This window comes from Stegostoma tigrinum, chromosome 25, assembly GCF_030684315.1.
Source record: "Stegostoma tigrinum isolate sSteTig4 chromosome 25, sSteTig4.hap1, whole genome shotgun sequence".
In the NCBI taxonomy this organism is placed as follows: domain Eukaryota; kingdom Metazoa; phylum Chordata; class Chondrichthyes; order Orectolobiformes; family Stegostomatidae; genus Stegostoma; species Stegostoma tigrinum.
In genome coordinates, this window is record NC_081378.1 from 48,124,644 (window position 1) to 48,142,165 (window position 17,522).

At 41.5% G+C, this 17,522-nt stretch overlaps 1 protein-coding gene across 1 annotated transcript in view; it reads left to right on the top strand.

The window, feature by feature from the left end:
• The window catches only part of lrmp (lymphoid-restricted membrane protein), a 153,502-nt gene that overhangs the window by 24,702 nt on the left and 111,278 nt on the right, over positions 1 to 17,522 (top strand). The window contains exons 6-9 of the mRNA XM_059654704.1: positions 5,207 to 5,365; positions 7,353 to 7,470; positions 7,568 to 7,618; positions 15,935 to 16,012. Of these exons, the coding sequence (XP_059510687.1) occupies positions 5,207 to 5,365; positions 7,353 to 7,470; positions 7,568 to 7,618; positions 15,935 to 16,012 (406 nt within the window). The remainder of the gene's footprint in view (positions 1 to 5,206; positions 5,366 to 7,352; positions 7,471 to 7,567; positions 7,619 to 15,934; positions 16,013 to 17,522) is intronic.

Consider the following 17,522-nt stretch of genomic DNA (forward strand, 5'->3'; position numbering starts at 1 on the left):
GGAATCAATCAGGGAATGGTCTGTTGTAGTCATGGCAATTTACAATAAAACAGTATTGGTTAATGTACTCTAGTTAAGAATGGTCATTACCAATGATGATTTGAAAATCAGTTTGAGGGTGAGAAATGTGACTGGAACTATTGTCTCAAATGTAAAGGCAATCGGAAGGGTATAAAGTTAACTAAAATGGACAGGGAAAATAAGATAAAGGGAAGATGATAAAATCACATGGTAGCAGACAATTGAGGAGGTCTTGCATAATTCCCAATAACGATCTCTTCTGTTAAGGATGCCTCCATGATCCAGTGCACCGTCAATGGCTAACTGATGGAATTAAGGATGATATTGCTAAGATCACCATAGAGATTGAACAGTTTTGAAAAAGTGATATGTTACCCAGTGATCAACTCGGGATTGCATGACAAGATTTCACATTTTTGCAAAAATGAAATCACACCAAAATTAACATCAACTTGATGCTACTTAGCAAGTCAAACTCTAAGCACCCTCAGCAGAAATGACTTCTTTGTAAAGTCCCAAGCTCTTCCCAGGGGTTAACAGACTCCCTTCTCTTTGCTTCACCAGTGTGACTTTTCCACTGTCCTTTTAAACAACCCCTTGAACGAACCCACAGGCGGTTCCTTAGCTCTTCAAAAACCTAGGCTCTTTGAACCTGGAATCCGTCCTCACCGGCATTCTGCTTGTTGGTTTATTTTTGCTGCCTAATATAGCAGCACCCATTTCAGACAGCACTGAGCATACACTTTCCAAAACAGCTGTTGTCGTTTTACTGGTAGTTACTGTCAGTAAATGTATTCTCCAATCAAGTTTACCTTGGCCCTTGACCCCTGGTAGTCAGGCCGCTGTGTGGCTTGTTTCTACATAGATTCTGTAGGAAATCTTACGTCCCTCTTAAAGCCCCAGTTTGCGCTGAATTCAAGGAAGACAATTTTAAACATAACCGCTTGTTCTACTGTGGTGCTGAATTTTATCAAACTGATATTAAAAGCATATGTTGCTGTTAAGATTTGCAATAGCCTAGAAAATTGTTGGTTTCTCTAAAAGAAACTCTTTAGAGAAATAATGTAGGGGAGAAATAGAGTATGAGAGAAAACCAGCAAGAAGTACAAAAACAGTAACCATATCTGCAAATATGCAGATTGGCAAAAGCCAGTTTAGAGAGTATTGATGTTTGAATGGATAGGGAATTAATAAGAGCCTAGGAAATGGCAGAGGCTTTGAACAAGTATTTTGCATCAATTTTCAGTCAAGAAGTGGGAGGGGGATAAAGAGGAAGGATCGTCCAAACAGTATCAATCGCTAGAGGAAAAATTCAGCAAAACAAATGGGCCTAAAGGCTGACAAGCCTCTCAAACTAGGATCTTAAGGGAAGTGGTTACAGGCATAGTTAAATTGTTTGCTATCTACTAAAATTTTCCGAGATTCTTAAAGTCCCAAAGGGTTGGAAAACTATAAATGCCACCCTTCTTTCCTTGAATAGAGGGAGCTGGAGAGCAGGAAGCTATAAACCAGTTGGCCTAACAACTGTGTTGAGATGATGCTAGAATTTGTTATTAAGCAGGTAATCGCAGTGGATTTAGAAAGTTATGATGCAATCCATTACAGTCAGTGTGGTTTCAAGGGGGATATTTGGCAAATCCATTTGTTATTTGATAATGTGTTATTTATGGATCAAGGAATACCAGCAGATGAAACCTGGATCCCAAAAAGCATTTGACATGGTGTCCTGAAGAAGGAGACTGAAAGAAGTAAGAACTTGTGGTGTTGGGGGTGGTATATATTCACCGGAATAGGAAACAATCAGGTAACTGGATTAGTTTCAAGCTGGCAAACTGTACAAGTGGAGCACAACAGGAACTGGTTCAGGAGCTCAGCTACTTAAGAACTGTAGTAATAACTTGTGTTACGTTCAGGTGAGTGTAGGTGACTTGGCCTCCCCTCTCTAACACATTGATCAGTCTCAACTCTTTATTTAACATGTAGCTATATCAGTGACAATTTAAAAATCTGATCAACCGTTTGAGCTACAGGGAGAAGCTGAATAGGTTGGGGCTATTTTCCCTGGATCAGAGGCTGAAGGGTGACCTTTATAGAGGTTTCAAATCATGAGGAACATAGGGTGGATAGCCAAGGTCTTTTTTACCCAGGGTAGGGGAGTCCGAAGCTAGATAGTATAGGTTTAAGGTGAGAGGGGCAAGATTTAAAAGGGTCTTACAGGGCAACATTTCATGCCGAGGCTGGTACATGTATGGAATGAGCTGCCAGAGATGGTGATGGAGGCTGGTACAGTTACAATGTCTAAAAGGAATCTGGATGGGTACATGAATAAAGGGATATGGGTCACATAAGACTACATTAATTTAAGATATCTGGTCAGTATTGACAATTTAGATCAAAGGGTCTGTTTCCATTTTGTACATCTGACTATATGAAAATGGAGCAGCCAACTTAGCCCTGAGGAAAAACAGTGAAATACAACATCAAACACACCTAAGATTTTTTTGTTTCAAAAATCGAGGAGTGTCTGATACCAGCAGGAAGAATAAGAATTACACAGTTTACAAGTCCTTAAGGTGTTAGATTTTTAAGCTGAAACCACACACAAACACGTGATTAAGTCAGATCCTCAGCAGTGACGGATATCGGAGTGTAGACTGAATGGCTGACTTGATATTTAGCTGTTCCACTGTTTGTGCCTTCAGAGAGGCTGAAAGAATCAAGGACGGAGACTAAAACTTAGTTTGTGTTACAAATTTATTTTCCCTTCTCTATTCTGCTGTCAAGAAATTACCGAAATAGAAGTTTGCTTGTCTGTTCACAAGATTTCATGGACTTTGCAGGTTGTCTAACTAGCCTTTCAGTGATAATTTCACACATTGTCCAATGATGTAGAGGTGCTGGTGTTGGACTGGGTGGATAAGGTCAGAAATCACACGACACCACATTAGACTCCAAATAAACCTGTTGGACTATAACTCCTTTAGGTGTCCAGGTTAGACCTGAAGGAGGATCAAGACCCCAAAAACTTGTCTTCAAATAAACCTGTTGGTTTGTAATCTTGTGCCATGTGATTTTTGACCTTAAAGTGTGAAAAAAAGCTCTGCCTCTTTTTTCTTTTTTAAAAAAAGTTTTTCAGTTCAGGCAGTTTTCTTTTGTTTGTCACTTTGGCTTCATGAAACTTGACCCAGTCTGTGGTCGGGTGATCACTCCAACTATTTTATCTTTTGTTTCTTCCTTTCTCAGCTGTTTTAGACCACAAGGTCTAAGTATAACAATCAGATGGTGGAATTACAAAAACTGGTCCACTTTAACCAGTGTCATAGCACTGGTATGAAGGGACCAACTATATTACGGTCAAATTTGCTGATGGTGCAAAGATAGAGAGGAGAGCAAGTTGTGAGGAGATTTGCAAAGAATTTGCACAAGGATTATAAAAAAAATTGAGTAGGCAAAGATTTTGAGTGGTATCCACTTGGGAAGAAAGAACCGAAGGGAATGCCAACTGAATGGAGATGGGCTACTGAATGCTTTGGTAAAAAGGGATTTGAGTATCTTAAACTAATCTCAAAATTTACTGTTACAATAATTAGGAAGCAAATTGGACGTATCCCTTTTTACTGCAAGGGAAAGAGTATGAAACTAGAAGTCTTGAATTGTACAGGGCATTGAGACTGTATCTTGATTATTACATACAGCTTAGCTCACCTTACTTGAGGAACATGTGTGCGTTGGAAACAATTCTGAGAAGGTTTGCCCGACTGATTCCTGGAATTAGAGGACTATACCTTTTTTAAGGAGAGATTGAGCAGGTTGATCCTGTATTCATTGGAGTTTTGAAGAATGAGAAGTGAATTTATTAAATCACCTGTGATTCTGAGCAGGGTTTCACAAGGAAGATGCTGAGAAGTTATTTCTCCTCCTCGGGCACTTGAGATAACGGGTGTAGTTTTACTTCAGAGAAATAATGTTCCTCATTCCATGTCTTCCAAGGACCATCCTCAAGGACTTCAGGGTTGTCTGGATTTTTTGTGGAAGGTGGTTTGTGGAAACCTCCCAGTTTTCTATTCTGATCAGGCTGTCAGCCTGCAGGTGGGAATGTTGTGTTAGCAGTCAGTCAGTGGGTGTTTTTATTTTTTTTCTTGAGGATGTTTTTCCCTGCAGACAGCAGGATATTCAGTGTGTTCACACAAGGATCCAACAATCCTCTTCAGGCACCCCTGTTAACAAAAGGTTTCCAAATTAAAACGTGCGAGCTAATGCTGAAAAGCAGGGAGCTGGACCCCATTCACCAGGCTTCCTGTCAGTTATTTAAAAACACTTGGAATCTGGAAGTAGATGCTCATAAAAGTGGCAATGATTGGTGATGATGTGAAAATGTTAAAAGCTGAAATATTTATTATTACTACTTTGTTGGAAACTTGCCTGTTCTTCCTCAGTGACTCTTATTCCACATGCTTGTGATTAGCTCTAATGACCTTTTCTGACATGGCCTAGCAAGTCACTCGATTCTGTCAGAGGGTGCAAGGTCTTTCATTACCATCATCTTAGGGCATCTGGCATTGAGACTATAATAATGCAACCCTCCTCTTTCAGGAAAGAATATAGCAAAGCAGGTTAAGTACGAGGCATGGTTATTGCAGCACAGAAGCAGGCCATTCTGCCCACTGAGGCCAAGCCAATTCTCTACAGCGCAACCCAGCCTCATTCCCTTGCTCTACCTCTGTACATTCACCCTTCTACCCCTCTCACGTGTTTGAAGTCATTTGATTCCCTCTCCCTGCCCTCCCCCAGTCATGGGCAGCAGGTTCCAGGTCATGCATCTCTTCAGAAAAGAAGTCCTACCTGACAAGAAACATTAACTCTAGCTCGGTCTTCGCAGGTGCTGCTGGACTTGCTGAGTTTTCTCAGCACTTTGTTTTTAATTCCAGTGTCCGGAATTCACAATAATTTGATTTTATTATTTGGGCGCCAGATCATTATTGTGCATTGTACAAAAATGTTCGTTCTGGCAGCCCCCGCCCATACCTCTTGCCCTAAACCTTAAATCTGCATCCCTTCAGTCATTACGCCATTTGTTATGGGGACAACTTTTCATGGTCTCCCTTGCCTGCGCCTGTCAGATTCCTGTACATTTGAGTTCGGTGAAAAATGGGAATGATCAAACTGTCTGGCCTTCTCAATGCAGGGAGACGTCCGATTTAATTTCTTGTATTGCTGATCTCCAATACAACCACCAAAAACTTCAGGACCAGAATCTGAAGTTGCGATTGGTGGTTGAGGCCACAGAAGAAAGTAATCATCGATTAATGGAGGAGAATGAAGAGCTCCTCACCCAGGTCAAGAGGTAAGGAGGAAATGTGATTGAAGATGTTCTCCATTTAAATCTATATTTTTTTTTTAGATATAAAAGTATCATCAAAACAATCCACCATTTCCAAGATATCTTCCTCAAGTCTACTCCATTGTTCAGCTCTGCACTAATTACTCCAAGACACCCCTGCAAACCTCCACCCCTCTAAAACTCTCGCCGCATTGCCATTCACACCAAGTTCCACATCAAGTTTCATCCCTGTGCTATTGATGTACATCGAGCAATCCCCAACTGTTACATTTTCCTTCTGTCTTACAAATCCATCCATGGCCTCATCCACCTCTAATCTGTCTAAACTGCGTAGAGATCTCTGCTGTCCTCTGATTCTCGCCTCACGTACTTCCTCAATCTTAGTTGCTGCAGCATTGGCAGAGTTCTGTCAATGGCCCTGTCTTCAGCTGCAGAATTCTTAAGTTTTACAATTCTCTCACCAGGCGACTTTGTCTTTAAAATTCACTTCTCACATGCCCTCATCTCCTGTTGTTGTTTTTCCTCGGCAAAGTCTGATATTACTCCAGTGTATCATGTTTGAATATTTTAGTACGTTATGCATGCTTTACCAATGGAAATTGGGGAATCCATTTGTATCTTTTATTGCAGATTGAAGCCACTGTCTACTGGCCAGTGGAGGTGACCACATCTGGCCTATTTACTGAGTGTAAATGATCTGTTCCATTTTAAGGTTGTAAACAATGCTGCTAGAAGTGGTGTGATGGTCTTCAGGAGCTCTTGGCATCCCAATAACTCTTGTATGATCACTATTTAAAAGATTTCGGAGAGTTGGTGGTTATTTAATGGGCCGGTTATCCAGAAAGCCAGATTAATGTTCTCAACGTTGGTTTGATTCCTCCTCATGCAGTTGGTGAAATTTGAATTCAATAAAAATCTTAACTTTTTAAAAAAAAAGTCAGCCTGTTGGTGACTAGTCAATTGTCTTTTAAAAACCTGTCTGGTTCACTAACGTCCTTCAGGGAAGGAAATCTGCCATCCTTACCTGGTCAGGCCTACATGTAACTCCAGACACACAGCATCACGGTTAATTCTTAATTCCCCTCCGGGCAGTAAATGCTGGCCTAGCTAGTGACACGCACGTCCCATGAAAGAATCACAAAAATATGTGGGTAATGTGATAGCCAAGTTTTTAGCTCCATACGTACTGACGAGCTGATTATTAATGGCACTTTTCTTTTCAAGGTGTTGGTACAATATTGACCAGGGCATTTGGGAGAGCTCTCCTCTTTGAATCAGTAACGTGCCCGCCCTTGCCGACCTGAGTGAGCTAATGCAGGCTTCTGTCAAGTAGAGATCACAGCCAATTCAAAGTATTTGGTATCAAAGCTTTGAGGAGCTACAAGCGAGCTGCAACAACCTTTTTTTTTGTGAATGTCAGATGTGGCCTGGCTAACCAATCTTGGAAGCCTGATCGCAGTCCCAATATATAAAGTTTTAATGGGCAAATGCTTATGGAGTAAAGGTTTAAATCTCATCAGAAAGATAGCAATTCTGGCTGTGTAGCATTCCCTGAGCACTAAAACACAGTAGAGCAGCCTAGAGTGAGCTGAATGGCACCTCAAGCTATGACCCTTTGAATCTAAGGCAAAGGTGCAATCTCTGAGATCCCCAAGTGACCCCCTTGTTGCTCCCATCACTGTCAAGGGAGAAGATTGGGAGTGCATGTTTTGGACTGCTATGTGCTCTGTGCAATGATACAAACAGTAGGAGATGTGAAGTGAATGCTGAGTTGGGCTTTCAGTATCCTCATTTGTTTGTATAGGGAAAATTCCTGCTAAAGCATGAATTGTAAATAGCCGATGAAAGCCCACTTCAATCTATTTTTGACATTTTGCATTGAACAAGAAAGTGGTCTATCCTTCAATTCCCTGGAATATCAGGTGAGGCTGCTATTACACTCAAATGCAAAGCACACAGGTTCTGAATAACCGATTTTTAATCCACACAGTGCTCAGCAGACCATTTTAATAGAAAAGTCTTTGAAAGAAGATCTGGAAGATTTGAGGACACAGATATGTACTTTACAAGAGAGCAATGAAAAGCTTATCCTTCAGAATAAGCAAGAGGTAATTCTTGAGTTGAACAGATCTCACTAGATAGCTGTCAACTTTGGGCATGGAACAGGATTGGAGAATTGACGTCCAATGTTTATTTTCTGTTCAGGCGAAGGACAATCAATCCCTAATTCAGAAGATTGCCTCACTCCAGGAAGAGGTACTTGTACTATTATCTCTGCCATTTTTTTCAAATGCTTAAAAGCACTTCAAGCATTTACAATGAATCGTTACAGCTAGGTTGTGTGAAGTGGCTGTTCCTTGTTTCCATTCTGATGACGAACACAAGACAAACCAAGTCCACTCCTGTAAGTTTATAAATTGTGATGCGGCTTTCAAGTGGCTATTTTGTCCTTTTTTTTAAAGAAAAAGAGGTTATAAGACAAAGGTAGCAAGACATCTACTGAACATCACTTGAGTAAACCACTTATGAAGCTTTGGAGGGTTTTGGTAAAGTTGGAACAATGGGTGTGGCTAGCGCTCTCAGAAAAAGGCTTTCTAGATTTTTTTAGAATTTTTTTTTAGGTTTATCCTTAAGCAGAAGCTATTGGAGTCTCCAAAGAGTTGGAAGCTTCAATGATGTCTCTTGGTTGCAATTGTCTCTGAATTTTCTCGTGATGTTTTCCTCCTGGATTGGAGAACTGCATGTGAGAATCTCTGATTTTGCCTCCGTTGCCAAGCAGTGTGTTTATGCGATGTTACTATATTGCAACAGTTAATTTGTAATAGTTTTTGTATCTATTATTCTGTTAAGTTTCCAATAGAGTTGGATTATTCTAAATTCCTCTGTCTTTGGTTATATTTTAACTCCGGTATTTGTTTAAATTGTTTTGCTTAACGTTGAGTAGTTTAACTGGTCACTTGAATCATGAACAGGCACTTTACATCTTCCTTTCTTAAAATAAGAAAAAGGTAGGATGTATCTTAAAATATTTTGAAGTGGCCTAGTCCATAACAAAATCTTATCTATAGACTGGAATTAATAAGTTTGATAGCCAAGTGTTACTGTTGGGAACCCTTATCTCTGTATTTAAGCTAGTGGGCATGATGCTGGATTGTTTTTGGCATTAGAAAGCTCTACAATTTAAAAAAAAAATTGTCGGAGTGTGAGTGCAGACAGGCTTATTAAAGTTCAACATACTTGCGTAGTTTAGAGAATGCTTCAATTCTTCCAAAGCAGAAAAAAGGAACAAACTTGGCCCTGATTCTTCTGGTGAGTGCTGGACTTTTTACATTTTTAAAAACAAAAAGGCCATTCTGCCCATTAAGTGGGCATTGTGTCCGATAAATATCAACCCTAATCCTTTTTCATCAGTAAATTTATTTGGTGCTAATGGACCCTTTTTCTTTTTAAAAAAAAAAGCAAACAATTGTGCCAAATCATTTTGTCCATTGACTTTTTTATTTTAAACAAATATTTTCAGTAGGATGTAGGTTAATGTGAATTTGAAGCTGAGTACTGATTGTGGCAGCAACCAGCATTTAAATTTAAACAGAATGGGATGTTGACTGTCATCTCAGTGACCATGACTTTCAACATCTCTGCAGACTGATAGACTAGATCTTTTTGCCTGCTCCTTAGTTCCCTTCCAGTTACCAATAATCGTATGCAAAGTGTTAACAGGGACACAGTATAACATTCTTTCTCTTTGTGAAGGAATAATTACTCTTAAACCAGTGATAGGCCTGAGTTCAGTGGACTTGTCCCAACTCCAGAGAGGACATTTTCCACACATCAGATTGAATCATAGAATCCCTGCAGTGTGGGAAGAGGCCACTTAGCTGAACAAGTCCATACCAACCCTCCAAACAGCATCCCACTCCAATCCAGCCTCTGCCCTGCACCATAACCCTCATGGATTTCTCCAATCATGGCTAACCCTGCACATCCCTGGACACTACAGGGTAATTTACCACAGCCAATCCACTTAACCTGTACATCTTTGGACTGTGTGTGGCGGGGGGGGGGGGACCAGAACTCCCAGAGAAAATCCACGCAGACAGTCGCCCAAGGCTGGCATTGAACCAGAGTCTCTGGTGCTGTGAGGCAGTAACACTGACCACCGAACCAACTGAGCGGTATGATATTGCGTCAATATTGAGAACAAATGCCGTTTGAAACGGAACCATCAATTAATTCAACTGCAGCCTTTTAGGAGACTTCCCAAACTGATGTTTGAGGTCTACGGGTGTATTATCATCCTCTTCTTGATCAAAGCTAATCTAACGGATATTTATTCATCAAAATCATTATTTATCTACTTCACAGGCTCCTTGTGCTACTATTTGAAGATGTTTTCCATAACTTCCCCTGAACAAAGGCAGATATATACAATGACATCCATCATCCATTCCAATGCGCCAGCTCAGAGGGCATCAGGATCCATGAACTGATATGGCTCACCTGGCAGCAGTGATTCCTGTGCTTCTGTAGGCTTTGGAGACCTTTCGTCTCAAAACACTGGGGAGGTGTCTCCAGCTGACCCTCCCAAGTCCAGTTCCATGTGCAGCTCAACAGCAAGGTCCTCTCCCAGGCCAAATGCTCCATGTTGAGGTACTGATCACTAACAACCAGTTCTGCTGGCCGTCAATGGCATTCATGCACCTGATACTGGAATCCTGAAGCGATGGCTCCATGCTCAGAACTTGGCTCTGCAGAATGTTCTCAAAATGTCCCTGAGGAGCACAAACATCTGGGTTGGAGTGGAGTTGTTCTGGGCTTGTGATCAATCAAAATTGAGGGAACGCACCAGACTCTGCCATTTCATCAGGGCCGAAGTGGGGTAGGTGAGGCGTTGGGGGAAGAGAATGCCCAACCTCCAAACCAACCATCTACCCCATCCTCCAAGCACCAACCCTCTCCTGCTTGTAACAGGGTGTTGCAGATCACTGAAGCACTATTTAGAAACCCATAGAATAGGAATGGAAGGAAGTCCACTTTGTCTGTAGGCTGCCTAAAATGACCAAAGTGCAAAAGAAGGTGGGAAAGTTCTTTGGGAATCCTTCTAAGTATTTTGTTCATGGATAAATCTTCAAACAGATATTTGTTGCTGGAGTTTTAAGCGCTCCATTTCATTTAAATTTGCTTTTAATTCTCTGGATAATAAGTCAGAAGAAGCTTTATTTTAGATTTAACTTCTCTTTTATGTAGACAATGGTATAATGGTGCCATTTTCCAATGCATCTGTGTGAAAATACAAACTGCAATGGTATGATGCAATAATTACTGTCTCCCTCCAGTTTAACTACTTGTACATGAGTCTAGTTGGGTGAGTATCAAGAGTTTTTAGGCAATCGAAAGGATCACTTTGAGCATGTGCTGAACATGTTTGGCACGAGACAAGGTGGTTCAGAAGGCATTTAGCATGTTTGCCTTCATTGCTCAGACCTTTGAATATAAGAGTGAGGACATCATGTTGAGGTTGTACAGGATGTTGGTGAGGCCTCTTCTAGAGCATAGTTCTGGTCACCCTGTTTTAAGAAGGATACTAATAAGCTGGAGAGGGTTCAGAAAAAATTTAACAGAATATTGCCAGGTTTGAGGGGAAAGGCTGGATAGGCTGGGATGTTTTTCACCAGTGTAGGAAGTTGAGGTTTTTAAAATCATGAGGGTATAGATAGGGAGAATGGCAGGTGTCTTTTTGCTAGGGTAAGAATACAAAAGTAGGGGGCATATTTTTAAGGTGAAAGGAGAGAGATTTGGAAAAGGACATGGAAAAGCATCCTTTTTGCACAGTGATTAGTGTGAACTGCAGATGCTGCAGAATCCAAGATAACAGTGTGAAGCTGGAGGAACTTTTTGCACTGGTCAGTGTGTGGAATGAACTTCCAGAGGAAGTGGTGGATGTCAGTACAGTTGCAACACTTAAAACACATTTGGATATTCACATGAGTGAATATTTGGAGGGAAATGGGACAAGTGTAGGCAGGTGGCACTAGTTTAATTTGGGATTATGGTCAGCATGAACTAGTTGGACCAAAGGGTCTATTTTCTGTGCTGTATGACTCTGACTCCAAGTCAGGGCATACAAATTGAACTTTTTGTTAATGGAACTGACCACTACCAACTAATACAAAAATAAAATGCTGGAAGGGCCCAGCAAATTTTTTATTCGTTCGTGGGATGAGGGCAGCGCTGGCTTGGCCAGCAGTTATTGCCCAGAGAACAGTTCGGAGTCGACCACCTTGCTGTGGGTCTGGATTTGCATGTAGGCCAGATCAAATAAGGATGGTGGTTTCCTTCCGTAAAGCTCATTAGCGGACCACTAATCCAGGGACCCAGATAGTTCTGGGTACCCAGGTTCAAATCCTGCCATGGCAGATGGTGGAATTTGAATTCAATAAATATCTGGAAGTAAGGGCCTAATGATGACCCTGAATCTATTGTTGATTGTCTAACTCAGTAAGCTGCTCATCTATCACCACCTTTTCTAATATTTTGAAAGGACAATCTGTTTCATTTGGAAGGTAGCAAAGTGGTGGTTTAACTGGAAAGTCAGGTTTTGCAAATGTATGATTTGGCTGAATTCCAAATGCAAAATGAGCTTGGTATGGATGTATTGTGCATAAGAATTTGTTGAAATCAGGGGATTTTGAGTGGTTGTATTCATAGTTATTCACTACCCTTGTTATGCTGAGGGATTTCAAGATTCCTGCATATCACTGGTCACAGAGCAGTTTCCCATGGCCAATTCACCTAACCTGCCCATCCTTGGACTATGGGAGGAAACCCACACAGACACAGGGATAACAGGCTAATTCCTTACACAGTCACCCAAGGCTGGAATTGAACCCAGGTCCCTGGTGGCGTAAGGCAGCTGTACTAACCACCAAGCCACGGTGCTTCCCCTGGATTACATCCTACAAATCACGCATACTGCCACTACTGAGTTTGAGGGGTGGAGGGAGTGGATATTTGAGGATGTGGAGCTGTTTTGTCCTGGATGATGCCAAGCTTCCGGAGTGTTGTTGGAGCTGCACCCATCCAGGCAAATGATGGAATACTCCCCACACTCCGGGGGTTTCAGTGATATACCACTGAATATCCGGGTTGGTGGTTAGATTGTAGGAGATGGGCATTGCTCGGCACTTGTGGCATGAATGTTACTTGCCACTCTTCAGATATTGTCTAGGTCTTTGCTGCATTCCATTCCATTGATGTCCAGGAAACAAACTTCCAATTTTCCCTTTTTAAGCTTTAAATGGCCAGTTACAAATCTCACTATTGAATGGTGACTGCTTACCTCCGTACATTTGTACCCCACTATCAATCCAACTTGTATTCTTTGTCTGCCACTTCAGATTCTCCTCCTTCCCCAAGGAACTACATGGTTTAAATTCTTGATGTCAGTGTCAGATTGGACATCTCATAAAGTGCTCGTAACAGCCATTACCTGACTCCACATGTAGCAGAACGAGCAATTTGGGACAGTGGATATGATCTCCTTGATGTTTTGCCTGCTCAAGTCAGCATTGCAAGCCACCCGTCTCACCGTTCAATGAGAGGGTGAGCTAGCATGCTAAGACACTAAGGTTAGGTAGCTCTAAGGCTGCCATCAAGTGAGTACTATGCAGTGCAGTCTCCCTTGTTGAGAGGGAATCCTGCAGAATCTCCTTTTGACACTGCCATCAGGGTGATCCCTCAATGTTTCACACTGTGGGTAAGCTGCCAAATTGTCCTGAAATATTTCAGCATCCAATAGGACTTTTGGGACCAGGCAGCCATTGTGTGCAGCTTCTCTCAGCAGTTCACTGCACAATGAGGGAGAGTGGATTTAAACTGCCCATTGATCATCTCCCAGTCTTAAATGGCCTTCCTTAAAAGGCTGATTCATGGACTGAACCTTTCCCTGCAGAGATGTGTGGGCTCATCAGTGATTCCATATTCTGTGACCGGGTACGTCTAAGTTTGAACTACTGTGTGCAGGCCATGCTCTAGCCCAATCCCTGCTCACTACCCTTGCCCTCAGTATTGTCTACCCTCAAGTGCAATGCCTTGGATCTCATCCTGAATGATTTCTCTTCCCCCACTTAACACAACACAACAAAAGCTGGTAACTGGGGTAGAAGGAACCTGCTCTATATTTGGTCCTGTTGCTCTGAAAAACTGAAGTGTTTACCCCCCAGGGCCTGGAGCATTCAGGTCTGCACAATCTCCTGCCCAGATGCAGACTCATCTTTCACAGCCTGGACGTCTACAGGCTTTGGGATTGTAAGCAGGAGGGAGGTGGGGAGGCCAGGCATTTCTGGAGAGAGAAGGGCGTGTTCTGTGTGTGGCTCCTTCTCCCTCTGCGATGCCTGAAGGCACCATCCAGTGTTCTAAAGAATTGGTATCTGGAGTGAGGTTGAAGTCAGTTATCCTCCATTTCACCTTGCCAGTCCTGCTGGAGACTTACAGAACCCAGGTCTGTGCCCACATAACAGTAGGCCATCTCTTCTCCTGGTACTTCACTTGCCTGCAGGAGGCATGGAGCAGTTGGTTCACAAATTATAGAGTCTCTGCATTATTGTTTAAAAGCAACAGCTTGCAGCAGCTGGTGAGAGAAGATAAAGTAGCTTTTTCAGGCTTTGTTTCTTTTTAAACTGCAGAGATAAGACCGCATCTTCCTTTTGTAGTGGCGTAAAGGCTTCAGATTAATCATTCACCTCCACAAGCTGTTCAACCAACTGGGAATTGATCTTGCAGTTGTTAATGGGTGGAAGGTTTTGTTGTAGACAACTGGTCAGGTGGAGTGGTGATCAATCAGCAATATGTTACTGGCCAAACCTCACTGTGTGTATATATACCTGCTGTTTCTAGTTCATCTGTAACCAGAATTCCCCAGCTGATTAAACAAACACGTGTAATCAGCACTTACAATGAAATGATAGCAGGCTTTTAAAGAGAAGATGGGGAGGCAGTTCAAAAAAGAATGTATGTGTCAGTTTGATTCGAACACTGACATCAAGCAATCTTGAAGTCAATTAGCTAGGCACTTCGCAAAACCCAATGTAATTGGGCAGAGTCAGCACAGGTTTGTAAAGGAAATCCTGTTTAACCAGTTCAAGAAAAGGAAGGCTGACGTTAGAAGGGTCTAGGCTAGAAATGTCAGCTTTCCTGCTCCTCTGATGCTGCTTGGCCTGCTGTGTTCATCCAGCTCTACACCTTGTTACCTCAGATTCTACAGCATCTGCAGTTCCTACTCTGACCGGTTCAAGAGCTCTTTAAAGGAGTGACGTGCTTTGTGTAAGAGGGAACCCATTAGCAAATCTACTTTGATTTCCAAAATGCTTTTGACAAGATTCTCACCATTATTGTGCAAAATAGCAGCAGATGGTGTGCAAGAGTAATGTATTAGCATGGATAGAAGATTGACTGGCTGCATTAATAGCTCTTGTTCTAGTTGGCAGGTGATGAATGTGGCCCTGCAAGGGTTTGTACTGGAGTCTCAACATTTTACAATTTGTATCAATAGGGGCACTGGAGATACAGTCACTAAATTTACAAATGAAAGAGGTTGCAGAGCAATGTAGGTGGTTGACAGTGTATGGAAAAATCTAATAGATGAAGTATAATGCAGGAATGAATGAAATTGTTCACTTTGGCAGGCAGAATAAAGTAATGTGTTACCTAATTGGAGAAAAATGACAGATTACCAAAGGGTCCTGTGTTCCAGTGCCCAAGTTTAGTAGGTGTGACCAGCAATAAAGGACATGAATGAAACTCTATCCTTTGTGACAAGCAGAAGTGAACTCAAAAACAGGGATGTTCTTCAGTTACACCTGATATTGGCGAGACCATATCTCAAATACTGTGTACAGGTCTGGTCTCCTTTATGTATGGAAATGTGTAGATATATTCGGAAGTGGTTCACTACATTTGATACCTGGATGAAGCAGGCTGAGTTCTGACAATAGGTTGGACAGGCTAGGATGGTTTCCATTGGAGTTTATAAGAGCAAACGGTGACTTGTTTGAGATGTATAAGATCCTTAATGATTGGAGAAGGTGTTTCTTCCTGCAGGTGAGCCCAGAACTAGGGGGGCATTGTTTTAATAACTGGGGGCAAAGATGAGAGCAATGTTTTGAGGTTTGGATGATAGGGAGCTCATTGCTGCAGAAGGCAGTGGATTTGTGGTCATGGAATATTCTAAAGTCTGAGTTAGACTTTCAATAGAGAAGGGTATTGAAGGTTAACAGGAGTAGTTGGGAGTGTGATATTTGACACAAAGCATCAGCTATGATCTTATTGACTGACTAGCAGAGCAGATTCGAAGGACTGAAGGAGCAGAACCAGACTGATCCATCTGTTTTTGGATGTACTATGATGGAGCACCACGGTGTGAGAATAATGCTGACCCCCTGAGCAATGTCAAGCTCATGGGAACATTGTGCAATTGGATGTACTGTAATGGTGATCAAATTAATGTTGTAAAACCTTGTTACAGTTAATTGCAAGCATAATTATCCTTTAATAATATTCTTGTCTTTGCTTCAGAATCTAAAAATTGCCATAGAGATGGAGGCACTTCATGACAGGATTGCTGCGCTGTGCAATGATAAGACAGAGCTTCAGGTATGTTACCGCATGGACCCTTTAATCGATGAGCTTGATCTTTTCTATTCTTGGTAAAGTGTTGGAACTCCTGCAATACCTGAATCTACATCCATGTTATGAACTTTCTCTCTTTTTTTTAAGCTTCTGTAAAGAGTGACCACCAAATATTAGGCATCCTGTCCCTCGAGTCAATAATATCATTCAATATTGGGATGTTACTGGGCTATAACATAATGCTACTCAAATGCTGTGGTTTAAATCTATGAATAGAAATATAGCGAGGAGGAACATGAGTAGGTTATTTCAGCTCTTGAACCTGTTCCACCATTCAACTAGATTATAGCCAATAGTTTCCTCAAAACCATTTTCCTAAACTACCATTGTGCCCCCTCTCCCCAAACTCAATCCCTCAATTGTCTTTAGTATCATGAAATCTATCGCTCTGCCTTTCATATGCTAAGTGTCTCAGCTTCTGTAGCCCACCAGGGGTAATATCCTTGACCATCCACAAACGTGCCCAACAGTTTTTGAAATTTTCCCGACCTAACTTTGACAGCTTTTTTGGGGCAAGTGTAGGAGAGCTCAAAATTTCTGAGACTTTCTGTATGAAGAAATGCTCCAAACAAGAACGGACTGTGACCTTTCTCCTCTTGCAGTAGAACAGCCTGTAAGTACTTTTCTCCTATGTAGCTACATTACTCCAATATATGCCACCCTGCCTGTCTTAGCTTAATTGCAGCATAATGACTTGTATTGCACTTTGGATCCAAGCAATCTTCCCCTGACTGATGGTCAGAACAAAGCAAACTGAGGTGCAAAAGGATCTCGAAGATTTGCTTCTCAATAATGTGTCCCACACATCCTTGTATTAGGTGACCACACTAAAACATCCCAAACTGAATTCAGCGTGGTATCTGTTTACTGGGAACATGCTCAACTAATCATCTAGGTTAGCGTTGCCACAAGTCATATCTGAGCAGAATTTAACAAACTAGTGTAAAAAAATGAAAAAAAATTTAAGCATGAGTTTTTGGAAAATCTTACTTGCGTTCTGTGTTTTTTGTGATCTTTTACATTATTTGAGATTCAAGTCAGGCACGCCGCAACTGGGCTCTACCAATTGAACTAGTTAGGGAGGGCTTGTCAAAATCTCTGCTTATTTTCTTAGACATATGGGAACTCTTTAATTTGCTTTAATGAATGAACAAATAGTTAATCAATGAATCAATGTGAGTCGAAAAGAAATTGAGACTTTGAATCAGATTGTTTGCAATGAGGAGGCCTCAAAATTGTGAAGAATATGTATTTTTGGTGATTTTCTGTTGAATTTAATAAAAGTGCAGCAGGTTCCCATTGCTGCTCAACTGTTCAGCTGAGTTTGTGAATTTTATATCCTTTGGGATTATGTAAATTACTTTAGTGGAAGCTTGACTGAGCCACTTCTGACAATTTTCTGATTTGCAGTGGGTGGGGAGAGTGTATCCTATTGTTTTTGTCCAGTTTGATTTTTGTATAAAATTGATGCAAT